Source organism: Hyaena hyaena, unplaced genomic scaffold (assembly GCF_003009895.1).
Source record: "Hyaena hyaena isolate Hyena2069 unplaced genomic scaffold, ASM300989v1 scaffold_618, whole genome shotgun sequence".
Taxonomy (NCBI): domain Eukaryota; kingdom Metazoa; phylum Chordata; class Mammalia; order Carnivora; family Hyaenidae; genus Hyaena; species Hyaena hyaena.
Genome location: NW_024081250.1, coordinates 663,708 through 689,211, shown reverse-complemented (window position 1 = coordinate 689,211; position 25,504 = coordinate 663,708). Strand labels below are relative to the sequence as shown.

At 38.2% G+C, this 25,504-nt stretch overlaps 1 protein-coding gene across 1 annotated transcript in view; it reads left to right on the top strand.

The window, feature by feature from the left end:
- The window catches only part of ERC2 (ELKS/RAB6-interacting/CAST family member 2), a 903,427-nt gene that overhangs the window by 345,880 nt on the left and 532,043 nt on the right, over window positions 1-25,504 (top strand). Inside the window, exon 6 of the mRNA XM_039257435.1 lies at window positions 5,759-5,926. Coding sequence (XP_039113366.1) covers window positions 5,759-5,926 — 168 coding nt within the window. The remainder of the gene's footprint in view (window positions 1-5,758; window positions 5,927-25,504) is intronic.

The window sequence follows — 25,504 nt, the reverse complement described above, 5'->3', positions numbered from 1 at the left end:
CTCACATCTCCTAGGGAAAATCACTCCTCACATCAATTATGTTAGCTGTCCAAATTTCAGATGTTCATCAAATATAAAGAATATCTTGGCACTTTTGGTAGCTGACACTGGCATGTCACTTTTTAATTAAAGTCTGTCATAGGCTAATTAACTACCCCTGGAGAATTTATTCCTAGTTGGGAAATACACCCCTCCACTCACCCACCCAGTCATAGACCCCTCCACACACCCACATATCCTACAGTGTATGATGGAATATTTTAAAGCAAATGACAGACAGTATAACACCCTGGTACATGCTAGAGCACAGAATCTTATTTGCTGAGTTTCCACTTTTCCTAGGGCTGCTGGTTAGCAACCTTTATTGCATTCCTACAGTATATAAATCATTGGGTTAGAAATTGTAGAAAGCAGAATAGTAAAATATAACAATAATAGCAAATGTTCATTGAGTGTTTCTAGGTGCCAGGCATTGTGCTAAGTGCATTACATGTTATTTAATTTAATTCTCAAATAACTTGATGAAGGAGATATTGTTATTATCCTCATTTTGCTTCTAACACCTTTGTTGTATTCCTGACATTTGGAAGGCCTGTGGGTAAGTCCATGGCCATTACTGTAAGTTGCTTGAATGTATCTATTTGCAATGTAGAGACTATTGCAAAACAGAGTTGTCCATTTGGGCCACTTGTCTGTACAAATGGAAGTTCCAACCAGTGAGCTTAAAGGGCTTCTTCCTCTTCAGTCTCTTTCTGCTCCCAGTATCTTGACCTTTGACTTGGGTGTCCACTCCCCAGGGTTCTGCTACTTGCTCCATTTAGCTCTGTCCTTGGCTCTCCATCATTTTTTCCCCTTCTCTGGATTTGGGGTGAAAGGATAGGGGAAAGTAGATTTTGAGGTCCAACACATAGAAGGAGTAGAAGGAGGAATAATGGCCCTTTTTCTTGTAGGTTTATACCAATTTCTAAGACCAGAAAATTTTTCTAGTTTTAAGGTGCCCATGCCCTAGCTTTTTAAAACAGTGGAAATTGTAATAATTTCTCAACATGTTGAGAGTTGAGGATTGGAGCAGCAGAACATGGGGAGTGATCCTGCTTCTTGTGGTCAACTGAGAATACTGATTTGTGGGGTTGTTTGCCATCTTGTAGCTCCACCACCTAGAAAATGTAGCCTTCAAGATTTCTGAGGAAGAGAAAAAGTGTGGGGTGGAATGGATGGTGACACATGTGACACCTGTCACTTCTGTTTACATTTCATGAATAAAACACACCGACCCATATTCCTGCAAGGGGCTGGGAAGGGAGACCTTCCCTGTATTCAGGAAGGAGAGGAGAATTGGATGTGAGTGAGAACTAGTGGTTACTACCACAGCAAGCTTTAGATTTTAGGTTATTTTTAGTGTTTGTGTCTTCAGAGGCTGTGTACATTATGCATAGTTTCAACTTTGAAACTGTCCCCCATTTGAATGATTGCAAGTTGAATCAAATTCAAATATACCCTTAATCCAAGTCTACTATTAGGAAAAACAAACAAATGAAGTTTTGAATGTGAAATAAAACTGTATTGGGAGTTTTGTGAGTGTTCCAGTTTCATTTTCTTTTAAAGTTGTTCTTTGTGATAGCATGTTTATTCAATTCCTGAAGTGTTGTCAAGTAAGTAGTATTTAATCTGTGAAAATTTTCAAGTGGCCCCTTTTTCTCTCTCAAGGGTTTTTTTTTTTTTTTATTTTCTCAAGTGTTGCTGTAGTCATTTTAAGATTGAAATGAACCGTTTGATTTTAAAAAATTATTTATGGCACATCAAGTAGCACTTAGTGTTTTGTCACAACACTGAAACTGTTTCTGAAGCCTATGTAAAATATAGCAGAAAGGTCAGGAGGCTTATGTATAGAAACATACCTCACCATTGGAACTGGTTATAATTCCTGGGTGCTGACATCAAGATTAATAATATTTAACTCTGATTTTGGCAATTTTTGCCAATTTTATTGCCATGGTCCTTTTCTTTCAAGTTATTACCTGGAACTGAAGTGATAACAAATGTTTCATGCTTTATACTGCCAAATAAAAGGTTAAATTTTCATATGTTACATGCTCTTACACACGCGCGCGCGTGCACGCGCGCACACACACACACACACACACACACACATATTCATACAACTGGATGTGAAGGAAATGAGTAATTCTCCTAAAATGAAAAGATTGTCCTAGTTTTAACATTAGGTGACTAGTTCCCATGCGGTTAAGTCATATGTAAAAATTGGAAATTCAACCTATGGGTCTTTGTGCATTGACTATATCATACAGTTCTAATTTTCTTTTGTTTTTCTGGGAAATGATGGTGCTCTTTGCTTTGCCAAGTTTTATTATTGAGTCAGCTGCCAAAGTTTAAGAGAGAGTTAAGGCCCTTAAAATTATTTGGTGTTGAATGAAGAGGCATAGAAAGGTATTTCATATTCCCAAACATTTTAACTTTTATGTCTCTACCTGATGTTGGAATATAATCTAACCTTCAAGGCTTTTCTGATTCTTTATAAATGATGTACACTGTTGAGTGAAATCAGAATATTCGTGAGAGGGACCCAGTTTGGAAGTACATATTCTAATTTTTTTATAGACTGTATTCTTTCTTGCTTGATCTTCCCTGTATTTAAACTTCTGTGTGTCAGGAGGCCCGTGTGCCTGCTTGTGGTTTTGCACCATCTGGAAGTTAAAATATGATTTTAGAAATGATGTCATACTTGCTTACTGCAAACTGGGCTAATGTTGGTTGGGAATTGGATTCAGTTCAGGTCAAAGTTTTGTTTAAAAAAAAAATACCTTTAAACCTTGTTTCTTGATTCTAGGAGACTGAAAAGCTATGGGGATAGACTGGAGTGATTGAAGGTCATGATTCAAATTCCTTTGAAGCTAAATAAGTGCATTTGGGTGTATGGAAAATAAACTCCCCAACAGAAGACCTTAGCTGGCACAAACTCCTTCTTGCCATTTAGAATTTGGATGTTGCAAGCAGTGTGTTGAACATGGCCATCCTTGCTCTCTGTTTTACTCTTGGAAGAGAGAGATTCTTACAGCCAGGGTTTTGTCTCTTCTACACTCAGGAAGATGAGGCAGGGCACTGAAAGATCACACATGGCGAGAAGGCACAGTAAATTTTAAGCATATTATTCATCAGCGCAGTCTCTTTTTCTGAACTCTCCAGCACCCCTTACTGCTTCCCACTTTGTAATTTATTTACATCACAGTTTTGGATGTTGGAGATATCCTCTCCAGATATAGACCATCCATCTCTGATAGCTAGAATGTAGGGCTATAGGACCACAGTTTCTTCTCCAATTAACACTGAATCCTGGTCAGCCATTGGGAAATCTTTTCAATTGAATGTAACCCTTTATAGCCACTCCTGTAATTTGGAGTGCTCAACATGTCCTGCCAATTTCCAAAGAAGCCACCAAATGTCATCCTTTATGTATAAACTAAAAATCACATTTTTTTTTTTTCTTTGCTAGATAGGATGAAAACCCAAAGAGAAATATCGATGTTATTTTAGGTTGGTAGATGGAGATGACTTTAAACAAAGATAGGCCACTTGAGAATCTGAAGCTTTAGTGCAACTGGCATGAATTTTCTTTTGTCAAGGAAAGATCCCTAGGACATGAGTCCCTCACATCCCAGCTCCTAGATTTCCATGGCCTTTATGTAAGAAGAAGCACAACCATCAAATATTTAAGGAATCTGCTCTTTTTGCCCTGTGCAATCACAGAATGTCCATCCTGTCTCATAGTGTGGTCAGGGTCATTCTGCCAACAGGGCTTCAAGCACTTGTTTAAACCCTTCCTTTTTGGGGATCTCCCTTCTTCACCCACCTCTCTGGGATAAAAACTGGAGAAACTCTCTACTCACCAACCTCTCATCACCTTTGACCTTTAGAAACACAACTTTGGTGCTTCTTTCTTGGAAAGGGGTAAGAAAAGGAGATTCCATTCTGGTAACTTACAATCTTTAATGTCATAATTTTCCCTTGATCTTGCTAAGACTGATTCTGGCCTTTAAAATCATAAAATGTCAGACACTTAGGAGTTTTCCAACCTCTTTGTTTTATGGATGGGGAAAATAAGGCTGGAGGGCTGGTTGTGGGTGAAGTGAGAGTTATTTGTCCTGATTCTCAGCTAGATAGAAGGAGAATCTAGCCTAAAACCAAAATGTCCTCTTTCCAGTATTCCAAGTTGCCTTTTGACTCTGTGTCCTGACAGTATTTACATATCTATTTATTTTGGCTTATTATGGTATTTTTGCCTCATTTTTCCTTTTGTGTGTGTGTGTGTGTGTGTGTGTGTGTATGTGTGTGGGTTTTTTTTTTCCATCCAAATTTTAGTTGCTGGTAGTACAAAAACTACTCAACAAGATTTGTGATCAGGGGTGCCTGGGTCGCTCAGTCAGTTAAGCATCCAACTTTGGGCCAGGTTATGATCTCACAGTTTGCGGGTTCAAGCCCTGCGTTGGGCTCTGTGCTGTCAGCTCAGAGCCTGGAGCCTGTCTTCGGATTCTGTATCTCTCTCTCTCTCTCTCTGACCCTCCCCTGCTTGCGCTGTCTCTCTCTGACTCTCAAAAAATAAAAATAGAAACATAAAAAATATTTTAAAAAAAACACAAGATTTGTGATCAGATGCAGGAGACTCTCTACCCTATTTCTTCTTCCCCAAGACAACCTGTTTTTAACTCCTTTTGCCTGGTTATTTTGATATCTCTAAATAACATGCTTGCATCACTACTTGATTATTGATGTAACTACTGTCTATCAAATTCTTGGTATAGAGGGTGAGGATTAAATACTTCCAGGGGCATCTGGGGGGCCTCAGTCAGTTAAGCATCCGACTTTGGCTCAGGTCATGATGTCACAGTCCGTGGCTTTGGACCCCCATCAGGCTCTGTGGTGACAACTCAGAGCCTGGAGCCTGCTTCAGATTCTGTGTCTCCCTCTCTCTCTGCCCCTCCCTGCTCTCACTCTGTCTCTCTCAAAATAAAATAAAGACATAAGAAAATTTAAATTCTTCCATTACTTCAAAACCTAACCTTACCCATGTGAACCTTTTCTGCATATGGCCTTTGGAATGTTAAGTTTAAAAAATAAAGTGTATGATTTCTTATGTTTATTCCTGACATTTAAAAAGCAGGAACTGTAATAATCTAATTTTTGAGCTAAGGTTGAAATAGGTATTTTTTGGTATGCCTTGTTTTTTCTTTTATGTTTGGAAAGCAGTCTTTCATAACACTGGAGAGTGGTCATCTCCACAGCATTTCCTTCCTCTTGTCAACTTATATTTTCTACCTCAGGAGTGTTTCTCTATATGTTAGTCTTGTTCTTCCAGATGTCTGTGGCATGGCTCATTGTGTTCTCCATATTCCTGGAGGATGTCGGAGAACACAGGCAGTGTTGTGCCTTCCCTGTACAATGGAATAGTGATGTGTTTTGTTTTCTAGCTAATGGTTTCACATCAGGGAGACATACTACTATTTCATAATGCCTTATTTCATATAAACTTTATATTAAAAAAAAAGTGTCTCGGTTCAGATGTACATACAACAGGACTTTGAGGTAGATAGAGGCTGTTAAAATGCATGGGATTGAGGTGACCATGGGTAATGGTTTGACCAAGCTGTGCTGAGAAGACACACTGCTGCCCTCCTGGGGCCTGACTGATGGTTACTGATGACCACTCTATAACTGCAACCTTCTTTCTTTTTCCTGACTTCAGGTAGATGCACTGAGGTTACGGCTGGAAGAGAAAGAGTCTTTTCTCAATAAAAAAACAAAACAGCTGCAGGACCTCACAGAAGAGAAAGGGACACTGGCTGGAGAGATTCGAGATATGAAGGATATGTTAGAAGTGAAGGAAAGAAAAATCAATGTTCTTCAGAAGAAGGTAAGCAGCTGACATAAGCCCTTCAGGCTTATGTATCATCCATGTTTTGTCATTTCAGAGAACTTTTTGAGTACGTGGAAAAGAAGAAATTGTTTTTTAAGAGTTTTAGATTAGAAAGTATAAACTTTTTACATACTGGTACTTTAACTTACTGGTGGTTGTATCAAGCCATTCTTAGCATGGCCTGATGAATTTTCTATTTGAGTGCCTGAAAAATAAATAGTGATGATCCTTTTTATATTTTCCAGATTAAATATGGATAATTGTGCAAATTTAGATATATGTCTAGAATAATAAAAAGTCTGAAAAATTAGTTAATTTTTTCTTTTTCCTCACCAAGAGTTGAACAGTGTATTCTGTGGGTCTTAAAAGTATTTTAGATGCATTTTTTTATTTATGTAAATTTTAATAGCTTTTACCTTACTGAACCCATACAGATTGGGGGGGGGTAATGTTTGCACCTATTACTTAATTGGAATTGGTGAGAGAACATAGAATAAGTTCTGAGTACAGTGAGCTAACACAGAAGATGCTTGATCTAGCTAGGACCGTTCTTTCCTGTTTTACCTTGAGCAGCTCATTTTCTCCATTGTAGGGATCCAGATTTGGGGAATGCACCTTGATTTTTTTAAAATCTCATTTGCTACTGTGTACAGTTTTGGGAACATAGGGTCCCCTACAGTCCCCTAAAGAATAGGCAAGAAGAGAAACCAACCACCTGATTTTTAAAGAAAAGAACATGTATTGGAAAGGCATAGGGCTGTCAGGTTAATAGGCAGCCAGCATGGAAACTGGGCAGGAACTGATGGTGGGTAGCATGAGCCAGCTGGCCAGGACACTGCTGCAGACAGGCATATTGCTGGGCAACCATGCTGCAACTGCAGACAAATGGACTCTAACTGGCCCCTCCTCCCGGTGTCATTTGCCACTATCATCTCTCACCTTGTTTATATCAACAGCATCCTAGCTTTTTTTACTGCTTCCACCCTTACCTTTCCTATAGGCTGTTCTTAACACAAAACCTAGAGTAGTCCTTTTAAAACATGAAACAATTTATATCACTCTGATCAAAAATCTCAAGTCGCAGCCACCTACATAATTTGTGCAAAATGAAAATTGTTCAAAGAGAATTTCTGAATGAGCATAAAACCAAACCTGGGGCCCTTCTCAGCAATGGGGCACCATGCAGCTACACAAGTCACAGGCCCGTGAAGCCACTTCTATCCCCTCTGGCTTCCATCCTCACTCTCAAGGTACTGGTGATCTGATGGATTATATTATTAATTCATTTCTGTCAAGATCTTTACAGACAAGGCCCAGGTGACTTGATCTCTCCTTTGTAGCTCCAGCTAATTGATACAGATGTTTAGAAGAGATCTTGGAAGACATGACCAAGGACCGTTGAATCAATTGGGCTCTTGAGGGCAGATGGAATTAGCAGAGACACAGAGTGGCAGTTCTTAGAGCAGGTACTAAGGATTCAAAAGAAAACTTTTGGTTTAAAATTCCCAGGAGTGAATGATGATGAAAGCTAACATTTATTAAACTTACATTGAACACTTTATGCTGGATATTTTGCTATGCTTGTTATGTGCCCTATTTACTTACTCTTGACCATAATCCTGTGAGACAGGTATAGTTGTTAACCTAGGAAACTGAAGGACACTGAAGCTTATGGTAGGTAGGTTTGCCCAAGGTCATGCAACCTAGATACAATTTTTTTGCTTTTTGTTTTTTGTCTTTGGGAAAGTTGAATAAAATGGTTAGTGCAAATTAAAAGAATAAGCTTCATTTTCCTATGGACCTCAAGTTTTAGGAGGATGACACCAGGTGTCAATCAAAGAAGAACATCACAATTGCTTGTTGTACCTGGAGTTGAGAATAAATGCTCTTATTCTTGAGGAATAAATGGCATTAATATTCTGAATAAAGATTTTGGGAAGGTACTTTCGATGCATAAGTGAGAAATGACATTTGCTAGAGTGCACATTTTGCAAAATTTTATACTTTGCTCCATAAGCCAGAATCAAAGGTTTGGGAACTAGTTTGGAAGTTCTTGAACAAAGCCAGTTGTATATTATGGCTCCTTTGGGCAACATGATCATAATCCAACTTATTTAAACCATGTAGATGATGGATTAGGAAATATTTCATGTGTATTGGGAGAGATTCTTCAGCTTCACTTTTTTTTCACTTCATGTTTACCAGTACATTTGGGGAAGAAATGACACCAATGGTAACATAGAGAAGGGGCAGAAATTCTATTATACTTGCAATGTGAAGGACAAATAATCCCCAAAGAAGTAATGCACACAATTCAGAAAACTAGTCAAAATGTGGAAATAATACAGAAGCTAATGGGCCCATGAAACATTGTCTTTGGGACTGGAGACTCCTTAGAGTTTTGACCACATTTAGCCTAATTGGCTGTTTTAGGGCAGGCCTAGATTGTAACAGCATAAGCTTTGGATTAGGCTGTATTGGCATGGAAGAAATAATAAACTTATGGCAATGTCAGACATGTACTATTACTTAATATTTCTTTCTTATAGGCTCTTTGGCAGCCAGCACTGTGTTTTGATGCCAATAGAAATGGGTATGCTCCTTTCATAGCCATGTTTAACCTGGCAAAGCTAGGCTTGCACCTCGTATCTGTCAGCCTTGCCTTCAGAGCCCTGAGTCTCAGAAATCTTGTGTCCACCATAAGCCATGTGAACAGGTCACGTGTCTGGGCAGCAGGCATGGACACAATGCCCTAAGCATTTTGTTACTTGAGGAAGGAAGTGAAGTTGAATACACAGAGAACCCCAGGTGACAGAATATCTCTGAGCAAGCTTTTGTAGGAAAACAGCGGTCATCGAGTATAGATTTTGGTTCTACTACCATTTGGCTCTATCCATAATTCCGAGATATGGAGTTCTTTTAGTAGGGGACAAAAATGTGCATATATGAAAATTGTTCAGTGGAGCATCCCCTTATGGCTGTGACACTGAAGTCAGAGAAACAGTACACTTTTCAAGCTGCAGACTTAACATTCTGTTCTCATACCTGAATTCAGACTTCAGCTGATGAAGTGCTACCTGACTATTGAGTTTTTGTAGGAAATGTCATAAAACCTTGATGACATTGTACATTTGGAAAGTGTATAATGTCCAGGATTTTGGGACATGGTAGCATTATTTGACCCGGATCAAATTCAGACTGTATGTAGCTCATGCAACATAAACTTACTACCCAAGAAATTTTTAAAAAGCCATTAAATTGGACAAAAGTTCTATCTCCATTTTCATTTTAGGGCTCAGTCCCACTTTATAGAGCAGAGGTACTTTATTTATTAGTGGTAGAAAAACAGATGGTAATTTCTCTGGAAGCCAAGTTCACTAGCTACCTACTGGACTTCATGGATTGCCCTGTGTATTAGAAAGGGCAGGGAGATGTGAGTGGAATTGGGTTCTAGGTGTGGCATCTATGGACCTGGGTACTTGAGCAGCCTTATTCTACCAATTTGGAAGTTTGAAGGTGAAAACCCTGAATTACGATAAGCTCAGAGGTCAGGACCCTATAGGACTATAGTTATTAGCATACTGGGTTTCTTCATGAAGTTTATTAAAAAAACAAAGTACCTGAGAAGATGATTATAAAACATGGATATTTCCATGTTGTTGTAAAATTGATGTAAGGTACGGAGGACTTTTTGACTCAACTGAACTCTTGCTTGCTGTTCAAACATCTAGTTGCACTTTTATATTTATTATTAGCAGACTTCCTGTTTTTGAACATATACAAAATCATATTATTTTTGCATTTACTGAGTGTTTCCTATGTGTCAGTCAGTCACTGCTCTAGGTCCTGGAGGCTCAAAGGGATATAATACATTCTCCAGGCCTCAGGAAGCTGACAGTCTGGTTGGGGAGATAAGACATGCATAATCCTAAATGTAAGTACAGTGGAGTGCAGCATGGCATATTATCAGAAGCAAACTACTTGATGAATGCAAATGGCAGAAGCTAATTCTGGCTACCTTGAACAAAAAGGAGTTTATGGCAAGGCTATCCAGAGCCCTAATATCTGGCCAGTAGGACAAGATTAAAAATGATCAAAAGTCAGGACAGCTGTAGGAGACCAAGAGAAAGGAGAGAGTGCCATGATCTCATAACCAGGAGTGTCTGGTCAGACGTCTTCTATGTTGATTGTGTCCCTCTCCCCCTCCTCCCTCTTCCCTTACATCACACCATTGGTAGACATTAAAGTCCTGGGGCAGTGCTCCAGATTTCACACAGATGCCTCTCATTGGTAGGATCTAACCAGACCTGCCCTAAAAGGAATCTGGGAAATGTGGTTCCAAGCTTTACACCTGAGATTTCCACTCAATTCTTGTGTCACTTACTCAGGGAAGTCTTTGCTAACATTGCAGGCTGGGAGAGGTTTTGCACTTTAAAACGACCATTTCTTGGCTCAGTTTGAAATTCTGTATCCCTTTAGTGAGTGTTGGCTTCCCTCCCAGGGCTAATCTCCTTGAGTGCCCCAACTCTGATCATCAAGATACTTCCAGCTTTTTGCAGAATTCTTGGCAGGTGATGGTCCTCAATCAATATTCACTAGGCGAATAAATTATATCAGCAAATTTTGAATGAATGAGAACTTAGGAGAACAGAAATTACTTAGAGATCCACTTCTGGCCCAAGAATATTGTTAGCTGTTAGGAGTCTTTTGCCCCAGTGAAATGTCAGACTCACTCATTGTTCCCAGGACAGTGTTCGGTGTAGGCTGCAAGATGGAACCATCCCATGGATAATAAAACAGGATGAGGAAATGACTCTACCCATATCTAACACCTTAAGCCTTGGTTCCATTACCTTGACAAGGTAAAAAAAGGATTAAGTCTTGAGTAAGGGCACTTAGCTACTCTTGCTTCATTTTCCTTTTTAATAAAAAGATTATGTGGCATTTATCAAGTATAGTGTCTTGTTCTGCAAAGAGAATAATGCTTCTTCCTCTAGTTCTCACTTCTAACTTACTGGATTGTTAGAAGCATGGTATTCTATAGAGTGATAAGGTGAAATTATTGATTATTCTTGGTTATTTTTAATTATGACCATGCAAGTGATAATTTTTTTTTTATAACAAAAGGATTATTTACTGTTCATTGAGCCCTTACTATATACCAGACACTGCTAAGGGCTTTGTGTCCTGAGGTTGTTATGGGTCCCTGGGTCAAACTTAATGGCAGATAGATGCTCTCATATTCCCTATTTTTAAAAGAGGAGACTGGTTTAAACTTGTGTGACTAGAGTAACTTGCCCAGATTCACACAGCAGGAAACTGATGGAGCTATTCTTAAACACCATACTATTCTGGTATTTTTCTATTTTGTGATCCTGCCTCACTCATGAGGCAAGTGGGATCATTAACTTTAAGAGATTAGCCAAACTAGGGGCACCTGGGTGACTCAGTCAGTTAAGCGCCCGACTTTGGCTCAGGTCATGATCTCATGGTTCATGGGTTCAAGCCCCATGTTGGGCTCTGTGCTGACAGCTGTCTCAGAGCCTGGAGCCTGCTTCAGATTCTGTTATCTCCCCCTCCCGCCCCACCCCCCCCTGCTCATGCTCGCTCTCTCTCTCTCTCTCTCTCTCTCTCAGAAATAAATAAAAACATTAAAAAAGGAGAGATTAGCTAAACTATACTTTGAGCAAATTACCTGAGGTTGACACAAAAGGATGCCTGTATTTAATACCAAACCAACAGAGTTGAAGTTACTAAATAATGTGATAAAAAAGAGGAAACCAATTAAACTAATAGAGTACAACATCAGTTCTGTTTAAAAAAATCTATGTTAACATATATGTTAAGCTATACTTAGAAAAAAGGTTGTGATGATCTTCAGTGTCTTTATTTTTCCCTCATGAGATTCTTCATATACAATTCTAAGCCTTGGGATTGTTTTGCTCGTTCGTTTTCTTTTTCTTTTTTTTTTTTTTTCAGTTTTTTTTTTCTTTTTTTTTAGTGTTTATTTATTTTTCAGAGACAGAGAGGCAGAGCATGAGCAGGGAAAAGGCAGAGAGAGAGGGAGACATAGAATCTGAAGCAGGCTCCAGGCTCCAAGCTGTCAGCCCAGAGCCCGAAGTGAGGCTTGAACTCACAGACTCTGAGATCATGACCTCAGCCAAAGTCAGACGGTTAACTGACTGAGCTACCCAAGCGCCCCTTGCCACTTCATTTTCAAAGGATTGCACCACACTTGCTGTCATAGTAGTTTTAGTTTGTTTTGGTTGTTGGCTTACAGAACCAAGATCTCAAAATATGATTTTAGACATCTAAGCAACTTCACTGGATGAGTCCCATGTGAATTCATGATTTGGGAGCCTTTTCACCTTGTCCCGAGAGGACATGGTCTGGGAAGCTGCTCCACCTTGCAGTGAGCTGCTTACTTTAAGGTCTGACCTCAGCGTAGGCAGGCTCACTCTGCATCTAAAGCCAGGAACTGGGCTGGCATCCAAGGGTTGGAGCTGCAACCAGGATGGCTGTGAATCCGAGGCAGGATTCTTGACTGGGAGACACTTTACAACCCTTCCATCCCAGGAACATTTGGCAATGTCTGGGGATAGTTTTGGTTGTCACAGAAGGGGGATTGCTACAAGCATCTGGTGGGTAGAGTCCAGGGGTACTGCTAAACATCCTGCAATGCACAAGAGATGCCTACCACCCTCCAAAGGAAATAATTATCCAGACCAAACCCTGGCCTATAGGATTCTTTTCCTTGCCATGCATGGACTATCCAACTTGTCTTGGTTTTCCCTTGAGATAGCATTCCTTAAAATGATTTTTACTTTGTGTAACATTTTTCTCTCCAATATCTCTGATTATCTCAGCTGATGTGATTAACATTTTTAGCTGCAGTTTTTCTCTAGCATCATTATAAGAAGTTTACAGAGGTGAACATCTTGTGTATGTGCATATGAATGTGTATGATATTTGAACTATTACTATTATTTTCTCTTTTATATTTTTGATGTGTAAGAATCCATACTTTATAAAGAGTATATATAGCTCTCTTGAAGTATTAAAATTATTAAAACTGTTTTTACTACACTGATCACATCAGCTAATTTAGTGGGAGGTGCTAGTCAGCTGTAGTGTAGGGAATATATAATAGAAATAAAGCATCTTATTTGGACAGAATGGGGATGGATCGTCTAGCAGGTATCATCCAGTTTAAATTTCTTTGGCTAAATGCCAGTACTCTAGTCATTTGAAAAAGTGACCTTTAAGGCTAATTAAAAAAAAAAAATAATGCCTTTGGGGCTGAAAATCTAATTTCTGTATTCACATTTAATATATTTTTCATATATTTTATGTAGTTATTTGGGATGTGAAAATATTTTTTTGTTGTGGACTGAATATAGTTTTAACTAATATGTTGCTAAAGTATTTGTAACTAAAATGTTTTGTCCAGATTAGTGTTGGTGATTTGCCAGTTTTTTCCCCCAAAAGAGTGCCTTCTTTAGTCTAGGAAATATAAGGAAGTTCCAACGTATGCTTTTTATAACAAACTCTCTTGGTGTATTCTGTGTTTGTGTGGTTATTGGTGTTTGCATGTTGTTGGGTCTAAGCAGTATGTCTTTGTTCTGGCATCATTTAATATTTTATGTCTTTATCATGGGTTGAAATTGATACTAGAGTTTCTGGTACTAATGAAATTACACAGGACAAATAATCGCCAAGCATGTGTAGCTCCTGTTCTTGGCTGGAGTTATTTGCCCAATGTTCCTGATGACCTAGGCAAAAATCATCTTGGTGATTTGAACCAACTGATCCCATTGCAGGAAAAGTCCACTTTGTTTCAATGAAGTGATATTGTGAAGATCCCTTAGCATCCCTTGAGTAGAGATGTGGCTTCTTTAGTAAACCTAAGTTTCTTTATGAAGCAGTAAATTTACCAGCTTCCTTTTTTTGCGTGTATTGCTAAGGGATTTGAAGTTACCATTCTCTTAGAGATGACATTTACAAAATGGTATTTTGTTATCAAAAAGAACCAAAAGGTTCACCTTCTGATGGAGCACTTAGATTTCAGGAAGTCTGCTCATTCATTCATGCATTTATTCAGCAACTATAGTCACTGTCTTCAATTAGGTGCATCTTTCTGTTCCCTGGCTCTATTGGTCCTATATAATTTGACTTTAAAAGATATGTAAAGATAGGTATGCTGATGAAGAATGGAAAATCTTAAAGACGGAAAGATATGAGAGAACAGAAAACCTGGAAGATACTTGATGGGTCCTTCTGGTCGGGTCTTTTCATTTTTCCACTCAGGACTCATAAGTCCCAAGACAAAAAGTGACTTGTTTGGAGTCACAGAGCTAATTAGTGACAGGGCCTGGGCTCTCATGACACTTTTTCCTCTTTCCATTCCCCTGTGACATCTGAGGCCTTGGGCACCATTCTGCCCAGTTTGCCTTCCTTTTCATTGTGCCGTCAGTCATTCAACAAAACATGTTCATCATTGTAATGATCTGGTTGCTGTGCAGGCACTGGGGGATACATAGGCTACTGAAGAAATTTTCTGCCTTCTATGAGCTCACACTCATAGAAAAAAACAAAACAACACTAAAGATCCAATTACAGGGCAGTACATGCTGTGTGCAATGCCAGCCAGGTACACATGGTGCACAGAGGAGGGGCTCCTCATCTATTGGGAGTAGAGATGGCCAAGGAGGACTACTGGAAAAGTTGATGACTAGATCAAGAGCTGAGGGATTAAGAGGTGTTGTCCAGTCAAAGCAGCAAGAATACCATTTGCAAAGATTTTGCTGGAAGAGGCAGCACAGTACATTTGGTGGAATAAGAAGTAAAGTAATTTTATATAGATGTACCACACTCCCCTGCCCCATTTAGGAAACAGATTTCATAGTTAGAAGTTTTTCTATTCTCTATGTCTTCTAGGAATTAAATATATTTTATAATTAAGGTTTGAGAGTTATTCTGACTTCTGTATTATAAATGTTTTTTTCCAATCCCTTGTGACTTGCAAGTGGCAGGAGAGATTATCTGTGTTATTTCAAAAGCAGTTCAGGGCCAGATCATGCGGAGAACTGATTCTTATTCAATGAGAAAGCAGATCCTGAGCCAGGGGAGGCAAATTCTCTTTTAAATAAATATTTGCTTCTGGGTTAAGATCTTATTTTCTGTACTCAATTTCAGCATGATGGATTTTTAAAGGTTTGTTTATAATTACCTGCAAAATCCCTTGAAGATTTAAAATAAAAATGCTTAGAGTACCCTGACAGTAGCTGCTACCCTAATGGATACAGGCATCTTGACACATCTGTCAATCTCAGCTGCCAGCTGTTGTTTTGTGATATGGGATTAGAGGTGGTTGAGCCTTTACATATTTCAGTCTGGAGATGATTCCGTCTTTCTTCCCACATACTCCCCAGGCCATTTGATTTAAATCAACCTTATTTATGTGGGAAGGAAAGTCTTCTGTCTGTCTTTTCTACTTATCCTGTGTTTGGCAATGGATTCTACTTTGCTATGAAGAGTTTTGCACATATCTATATTAGCATTTATCGTGTTGTATTATACAGAGAAGTTCATAATTCACAACTTTTGTAATATATATCTAAGTTTCTCATAAGAATAACTGTAAATTAGGGATGATGTGTTCTTGGGGCACATAATGCCACAGTCATTGTGGGTAAGGGGCCCCTTAATACTTTTCTGACGGTATAGTCTCATTGCCGTGTTTTTCCTTTATCTTTACCTGATTATACTATACCTTTTGCAAAGTAAAAGAGGTAAATGCTTTAAAAAGACTATTTTTATAGAAGCTGAATTCTAAATTAATAGTACAGTGTATGGCACTTTGGAGCCTTCATCATAACATTTTGTAATACCTCTTTTTTAGAGTGCTGATTTTGAGAATAGGAATAACACCAACATGTAATCAGCTCTTGGATGATACAATTACAGTTTATAAAAGTAATTTGCAGTTCTAGTGAAAGTGTTATGATAGGTAGAATTCTTAATTGCCCCCCGAGATTTCCTACATCCCTGGTATCCATTTCCTGCATAATGCCCAGAACTATGAATATGATAGATTTAACACCCATGATTATATGATGTGCATATGGCATTATTGACTTTAAGAAAGGAACATTATTTAAGTGGGTTTGACATAATCATATGAGCTCTTTAAAATCTCAGTCCAAAAGTCAGAAATAGGGAAGTCTGAGATTTCAAAATATGAGGAGGACTTACTGTGTGAGAAGTTCTGTACTGTTGACTTGAAGATGGAGGGGGCCATATGGCAAGGAATTGGGGCAGCTCCTGGGTTTCTGTTAACATCCAGCAAGGAAGCAAGGACCTCAGTCCTGACCACTCTGAGAGCTAAATTTTGCCAATAACAAGAACAAGCTTGGAAATGGATATTTCTGTAGAGCCTCCAGATAAATACTCATTCTGGCTTATACCCTGATTTCTGTCTTGTGAGTTCCTGAACAGACACCCCAGTGATATTGTGCTGGACTTCTGGACTTCTGACCCATAGAACTGTGAGTTGATAAGTGGAAGTTGTTTATTTCTTTAAAAAAAATTTTAATAGTTTATTTATTTTTGAGACAGAGAGAGACAGAACATGAGCAGGGGATGGGTAGAGAGAGAGGGAGACACAGAATCTGAAACAGCTCCAGGCTCTGAGCTGCCAGCACAGAACCTGATGTGGAGCTCGAACCCATGAACCGCAGGATCATGACCTGAGCCGAAGTCAGTCGCTTAACCGACTGAGCCACCCAGGTGCCCCAAGTGGAAATTGTTTCAAGCCACTAAATTAGCAGTCTTTTGTTACACAGCAAGAGAAAACCAATACAAGTACATATTAAAATAACTGTCAGTAGCAACAAATCTCTTGCAGAAATCCAGAAGCAAGTAAACAGTAGTGGAGTTCACAGGATACTGACAAGGAGATTGGCCCACTAAAGTTGTATGGTTATAACTGTAATAAAAACAGTTTCCAATGCCTTTGACTACTTAGCTTAGAAACTGTGGGAGTTTTTATGAAATTTCATAATGGTAGGGAGATTTGCATTATTTCAAAATGTAGAAGAGTGAGCCCTTACTAGTTTTCATATTGTACTATTTCAGGTTATATAATTAATATTTCCAAAATGTGATGCTTTGTGTTTGTGTCTGTTTCTTTATTAAACCCTTGGTTCAGCATAGGAAGTAACTGGGTTTTAAACTTATCTTTTTAGTTTTAGTAGCAAGCAGAGTGCTTGGCATGTGGTAGGTGTTTATTAATAAATGTTAGCTGGAAAATTGAAATGTAGTGGAAAAAATAACAAATCTGTCCAAAGTTCTGGTGAGATTCAGAGCAAGTAAATAGGAGAGTTGTGTTTCAATAAAACTTTATTTACAAAAACAGGCTGTGCATCAGATTTGTCCCATGAGCTATAGTTTGATGAGCTCTGGTGTACACAATCACAAGTAATTATAGCTTAGAAAGAATTCTACCATACAACAACCTTCATGCCAACTGAGATTTTTAAAAAAATATATTCCAAAAAAAAATATATATATATATATATTCCAAATATTTGATAGAGTTGAACAAGGTATACTTCTTTTCTGGGCTGTATTTACTATTTGCCTCAGACATTCCTCCTGGTACAATGGGAAATAAGTCATTTGTTCCCAATAGTGAGGTCTTCCCAAGTTCTGTTGCATTCTGGAAACTTTTTGTGTGTGTGTGTGTGTGAGTAAAGTTTGAATGGAGCAACGTTAAGCAAACAGGATGTACTCAAATGAACAGTACTGATTGACTTGGAGTGGAGATATTTCTTTCTGTAGTATTAGAATATTAAGTTACATTTTTTAGGTTGCATATGATACTCTGACTTAGAAAAATATATTAAGGGTAGCATACACACACACCAAGGCTTTCTCCACATTATGAATGTTTGTGAATTTGTGAATAGCTGGAGGCATAAACAAAGTTGGCCAGGTGGGAAGGTGAAAATAGAGGCAAGGATCCTTTGCTACCATTCCATGTTACCAACTTTTCATTAGAGCTTACACGGGAATATTCTTTGAAAGAAATAGAAGCAGTTATAAATTGTGAGGTACGTGGGGAAAGACAAATGTGGGACAGTTGACCAAAGTTGCCATTTACCGATTCTTCACCTAGGAATTCATCCTAAGGAAAAGTTAAGGATATAGGCATAGATTTAACCACACCATTGCTCATCACATGCTTCTTTAATGTTTTTTTTTCTAAAAAAAAAAAAAAAACACCTCTATTTTATTATAAAATAGAGGGGTGGCTAAATAAATGATGGTATATTTCTGTGTGGAAATTCAGCCAATAGAAAACTTTTATAGAAGAATATTCAATGATATAGAAAGATATTCACATTATTTTGTTGATTGAGATAAACTGCTCCTGATATGTATGTACAGAAAATGATCAGAGGATGCCTGTTTTCTCATACCCTTAGCACTACAGTATGACTCTATTTTCATTTTTAAAAGTTTATACACATATACATGTACATATACATATATGCATAAATAGAATTAGTTTGTTAAGAATATGAACTGTAACAGGCATGTCTTTGAATCTTCCTTATGGGTTTTTAAAATTGTTTTTCTTTATGTTTATTTATTTTTGAGAGAGAGACAGACAGAGCATGAGTGGTGGAGAGGCAGAGAGAGAGAAACAGACAGACAGAATCTGAAGGAGGCTCCAGGCTCTGAGCTGTCGGCACAAATCCCAATGTGGGGCTCATACTCATAAACCACAGATCATGACCTTAGTCAAAGTTAGACACTTAACCAGCCAAGCCACCCAGGAGCCCCCTGGGCTTTTTAAACATAAGCAAATTACTTATGTTTTCTCTGTCTCATTTTCCCTATCTTTAGAATGAGGATAAGCTCACATTTCACTTTCTGTCTCAATTCTTTTCAACAAACTAGGTGTTTGAGAGGTCTTTGTTCAGTTAACAAAGCGCCCAACACTGTTGATGCACAACAAAATTATTTCATCTAAAAATTTGAATGTAAATGCTAGATCCATCAACTTGTTCAAAGAACTTGGAAATAAAGTGAAATTATTTCATAAATATCACTTAAAATTGATTTTTAAATTTGCTTGCTGTAAAACTCTTGTGTTGTACATTTCTATGGGGTTTGACAAAAGCACAGAGTTGTGTAACTACCTTCACAACATGATATAGGGACAGGTCAGTCACTCAAAGACCTCCATTGTGCTGCCCCCTCTTTAGTCAGCTCTTCTTTCCATATCCCAGTTCTTGTCAACCACCAGTTTGTTCCCCATCCCTACAGTTTTGCCCTTTTCCAAAATGTCATCGAAATGGAATTATACAGTATACAATTATATACATATATAATATGTCACATCTGGCTTCTTTCACTTAGCATAATGCATTTGAAAATCATGCATCTTATAACTTTTATCGGTTGTTCACTCTAAAGATAATACTTTTAAAGATAACTCCTATTATTTGTGAAACATTCTGTATTACAGCCACCTGTGTCACTTATCCCTGAGGTTGTCCTGAAGCCAGAGTTGCGACAGTGCAAGATGTTAGTGCTGAAGAAGATTTGAGAGACAGCCTAGTCCAACTTGGCTTTAGTTGAGGTGAGGGTTCTGAGAGACAGAAATCACATGCATTATCCCAGGTGAGCTTAAGTCAGAGTTAAGAGCAGAATCTAGAGCCTTGATGCTAAACTAGCAAAGATATTGGAAATCAGATAGGGTAAATCAATCTGGTGAGGTTTTAAGAAGAGCTCCTGAAGGGATAGGGAGAGGGGTGTGGAGTTTGTGCGTGCGTGTGTGTGTGGTGTGACATGTTATGTTTAAAGGATGACATTAAATTATTTTTAGAAGGAAAACCAGTACTTTTTTTGTGTTTAGAATAAGAAGAAAGGACCTTCTGTCATTATTATTATTATTTTGTAATAGGGGTGAGTTTGTGTAAATCCACCACCATTTTCTAGCATTTGTCGTAAGCACTGATTTGGAAAGTGGCCAGCTAGTGTCATAGATGTCGCTTTCATCCCTGGAGCAGATACATGGTAATTGGCCCATTCCTTATGAGGTTAGTGAGCACCAGATCCCCACAGAAAGCTCACACTAGATTCTGAAATTAGCAGAGGTGTATGGTTTGCTCTCAAGTCTGAATTAGAAAGAGTGCTGAGTGTGGAGTCTGCTTGGGATTCCCTGTCTCTCTCTCTCTCCCTCTCTCTCTTCCCCCCACCCCGTCTCTCTCTCTGCTCCTCTCACCATTTCATGCTTTTCCTCTCTCTAAATAAAATAAATAAATAGAAATAGCAAAATAGCTTTTTCTTTCCTAAAAGTCCACTTAGATTTTTAAAAATGGAATGTCTTTTAAATAGGTGATGGGGATTAAGGAGGGCACTTGTAATGAGCATCAGGTGATGTATGGAAGGGTTGAATCACTATATTATACACCTGAAACTAATATGACACTGTATGTTAACTAACTGGAATTTAAGTAAAAAACTTAAAAAATGAAAAAAAGGGAATCTCTTAAATCTATACAGAATATTTATCCATTATTATTACATACTGCAATGGACAAAATAAATATTTAACCTTAAGGAAAATTTAGATTTATGGTTTTATAATATGAAAAAAAAACCTTCTATAAGTAACATTAAACATTTATTCACTAATTTAACTTGGTCACAGTATTGCATGTTTATACCCATGTGCATATCAGCCATTTTCCTTTGTCTTATTTTAAACCTTTCTTTAAAAAAGGTTTCTTGGCAGGTGACTGAATATCACAGAATAGAACATAGTTAAATATCCAAAGTAATGTATATATTTGCTTCATTTGCAATAACTTTAACTTAAATCTGTGGCAAACATGGCATTTGTCATAAGGAAATATATGTTATTTACCATTTTCTAACCTAAACTTTTGAGGAACTGTAATTGTGTCTTTGGTTTGGTATTTCATTTCCGTTTATAGTTGAAACATTTGTTGTACATTTCTTTGTGGTTTATATATGTTTTCACATTGATACTACCAGGTCTTCACTTAGAACTTTAAGGTGAATGTTTCTCTTTTTAAAAAATATTTCTTTTTATTCTTTGAGTACTTCATCTCTTAAAGCCCCTTCCCTCTTTCTATAGAGTCTCTACATTCGAGGATATGGGAACTAAGCAAAGAATGTGCTAAGTGTTATGGTAGTTGACAAACTATTTTGGTTAGATAAGTCTTCCAATTGGAGTGTCAGCATGGATTAGTTTAGCACAGGGAGAGAAGAAGAAGGTAGAAAATAATGTCCAAAATGCTTATAAAAGCAATGAGCTGTGACAGGGAAAGGGCCTTAGACACTATCCCTCTGTTATATTGAAGGAAAAATCAAGAATGTCAATTTTAGGTATTAAAATTGGCTTACAGTGCATGGGAGGTGCTAATTTGCTCAGACGTCTTTTGGCAAACTTGCATGTAGAATCTGCTCAGTCCTGTTGTTATTTATGTAGAGTAATGACTGCAGCCAGAGAGCTATCTTCCTGGACTTGCCTCTTTCTAACTGAGAATAAAGACTTGAGGAATATAGGAGATGTCAGTAGCAACAAGCAACTTGAATTCCTCAAGATAAAGACCATGGCTGGGAAGAATTGAACAGGCAAGTAAAGGTTACTGACTCCACATTAATAATAAATTTACGAGAGTAAGGAACAAATCATGCCAGGCCATCTTTATCGTTTTCTAGGTGGACGTGCAAGATTAAAGAAAGGAATTCAATAGCTGTAATATCTGGAATTGAGTAAATCATCTAATTCAATGTCTCCACAAATCTTTAGGTCTGTGTGTGGGGGGGCAGGGGATGGGAAGAACCTCAATGAGAATTGGCTCTGAGCACTGTCATGTGGATTCAATTTGGCTGTTGTAATAAATTACAATGGAACAAGGTCCATTGGGACAGTACTGGGATCAATAGAAGGTCAGGCTGTAACATCTCCAGCAGTGGTCTGGAAGAATGGATAACACACTTTATTAAGGTTGGCAGGCCAGAAGGCTTTGGTCCTATTGTGGTCACCACCGATGTCAATAGCCTTTATGAAGCACCTGTTGGATCTGAGGCACTCTTGGGCCTGCTAGAAGAAAGAAAGACTATGCATAATTGTCCAAATGGTCAACCTGTTTAAAAATGTTGATAATTGGTACAATTTATTGAATACTTATGGAGCTGTCATGCATAGTGTTAAGCCTTGTTCATGGATTATTTATTTTAATCCTCTTAAAATCATTTGAGGGTTTTATTTTTTGTTTCCATTATGCAGATGGGAAAAGTAAGGTATAGAGAATTACAGTGGGTGATGCAGCTGGTAAGTAGGAGCAATAGGTTATGAACTAAGGTTGTCTTATTTTTACTCTTAATTACTATCTATGTATATAGATACATAGATATCTCTGTGTGCTCATGGAGAAAACTTCTGTTCAATTATTAGCTCATTTATCCAGTTATTCATTCATTCATTCATTCATTCATTCAGCGAACATTCTAAATGTTCACTGTTCAGAAATGTACAACATTTCTAATGTAGCAAAAGAGACAAAACCTATTTAAAGGTAATTTTCAAAAAATATTGTGACTCTAATATAGGTATAATATGAACGTGTGTTAAAGATTTTACTTAACTCATTAATTGATGAAGGAAGCAGGCAGATGTTAGATCTGGTTAGAGAACCTGGAGAGCAGAAATATTTGTAGATCAGAAATATTGAAACAGATGTGCAAATGGTGATAAAACTGGTTTTCCCCAAGTATGGAGGCAAGTCAAATAACCTCAACTGCTCAGGTCACAATTTGTATGATTATGAACAAGAATTATTTTCATTGCTGTGAGTTATCTACAGTTTACCATGTTGCAGATATTGTATCAGATATTGTGAAATGGTATGATCTAAGCAATAATTTTCTATTATTTAGAAAACTATTTTGGTCAGAGCAGGGTAGGAAAGCCCCAGATCCAAATGCCTGTTTGGGGAAGGAAAGACCAAGTGTATTAGTTGAGATTTTCCAGAGAAGCAGAACCAATAAGACGTGTGTGTTTACACATGCTTGCTCCCTCTCTCTCTTTCTCTCTCTCTCTCTAGCATGCACACGAGAGAGAGACAGAGACAAAGAGACCGATTTTAGGGAATCACCTCATGTGACTGGAGGCCTTGGTAAGTCCAAAATCTGATGGAGGAGATGGCAGGATTTCCGGAAAGAATTTCAGTTTGAGTCCAGGGCAGTCTTCTGAACCAGAAAGAGCTGATGTCACAGATGAAATCTGAAGGCATTTGCTGGAGAATTTTCTCTTGCTTGGGAGAGATCAGCTGTTTGTTCAATTCAGGCCTTCCTACAGCTGATTGAGTCAGGTACACCCACGTTATGAAAACAATCTCCCAAAGACCACTGATTGACATGTAAATTTCATCTAAAAACACTCTCCCAGAAACATCCAGAATATTGTTTGACCCAATATCTGGGCATTGTGGCCTTGCCAAATTGACATATAAAGTTGACTGTCGCATCAAGTCAGAGGTCTGGGTGGCTTTGCCTCTACAAAGAGGTGATTAGGGTTGGCATAGTTGTTAGGGATATGGTGGATACCAGATAACTAGAGGGTGGTATGGTAAGCAATAGCAAGGTTGCAAAATAGGAGGTAGGTAAAGTTTTTCAAGGAGCACCTGGGTGGCTCAGTCGGTTAAGGAGGTAAAGTTTTTCCAACTTCACAACTTTCCCAAGAGCCAGTTCTTGAAAGACTATAGGTCACAATAATTATGGACACCTGTCATACATCTGTACATCTGCCTTGCAAGGGTATGTGTCTCCTTAGGTATGACAGAGAGGTGTGGGTTCAGTATGGATTTCTGGATAGTCACTACTCTATATAGAATATGTCTTGGTATTGGGAATTATAACTGAAGGACAGCTAACTATCAGGTCCAGGATATCTTAATACAGAAATTGTAATCTGAATTGATGATCTGTTTTACAAGAACTTCTCTGAAAATCATGTTGATTTTATCCTTGCCTTGAGGATATCTGGTAACTAGAAATCAATTATTTAGAAAGGAGTTTAGTGTGAAAATAATGCAAAGAAAAGTAATACATTTTTAATTTTGTTTACTTCTGTGGCTTTATCAGACCCCCTGGGGACAGGACCAAGAAGGTATTTGTGATTGTTATCATCTTGTAAATATTATTTTATTTTATAATAGCAGCTAATATTTATTAAGCAGCTTCTTTGCTGAGCGTTAGGTACTTTACAGTGTTAGGTACTTTACAGATTAGAACAGAGACTTCCTCACCAACTCCCAGTGTTTCCTGTACTGTCACCTTGATGAGGCCACCCAACTCCCTTATACAGCAGGTGCAGCCGACTTGCCCCTATCTTAGAAATCTTTGTCTTTCTTACTTTCCTCTACTTGCTCTTTTTTACCCATAATATTTCACCTATCAGTACACTCTTATCATTTACTTATTATTATGTTTATTGTTCTTATCCCTTTTCTGGAATCTAAGCTCCACAATGGCAGGGATTTTTATGTTTTATGTTTAATGTACTGGTGTAGCCCAAATGCACAGACTCATTCTAGGTCAGCTTCAAGGATATGATCTGGTCAATGCTGTTGATTTGCATCTTTCTCTTCTATCTTAGATTGTTGACAGTGCGGCCACTGAGTTGTAATTCTTCTTTTCTTGTTTGACGCATTATGAAGTAGGTTTCTCCTATTTCCCAAGAGAAATATCACAAAGTCATAGCAAGCGTTCCTTTCTGACATTGAGGGTCATAAAGACCAATAATGTTTCATGTCATCCTTTCCTTGCCTTATGGGAACAGATATAAATTATCTCTTAGGAATGGAATAGACCAAGCCTTGTGTCCTTTAGGGACAGGTTTTTCAAAAGTGTTTGACTCCACGTGAAGGAAAGATTGTCACATGACAAATAGATTGTCACAAGACATGACATTGTCTTGGCCTGGCAAGGATGATCTGAGGGTTTTCTGGACATTGCTCAGTAAGCATGCATTATTACTAATGATTCAAGTTCATGCCCACTTCCTCTGCAAATCTCTTCCAAAGCCCTGGCAGTATGTTTTCATGTTTATATGTTTTGTTAATTTTAAAAAATTAAGATATTTCTGTAGTTTTTAAAGAGAACTTTTCCTATTCTCACCCAATTCGGCCCCCACAAAATCTGGATCCATCCCTGTTGTCATTGCTGTTGACATATGGACAGAGGGGGGCCTGGGTGGTTCAGTCGGTTAAGCGTCCAACTTCGGCTCAGGTCATGATCTCACAGTTTGTGGGTTCGAGCCCCACGTCGGGCTCTGTGCTGACAGCTAGCTCAGAACCTGGAGCCTGTTTCGGATTCTGTGTCTCCCTGTCTCTCTGACCCTCCCCTGCTCACGCTGTCTCTCTCTCTCTCTGAAATAAATTAAAAAAAAAACATTAAAAAAGAAATATGGACAGATAGTACCAACCACAACATGGCAACTCTCAACACAGGCACAAGTGCAAGTAGAGA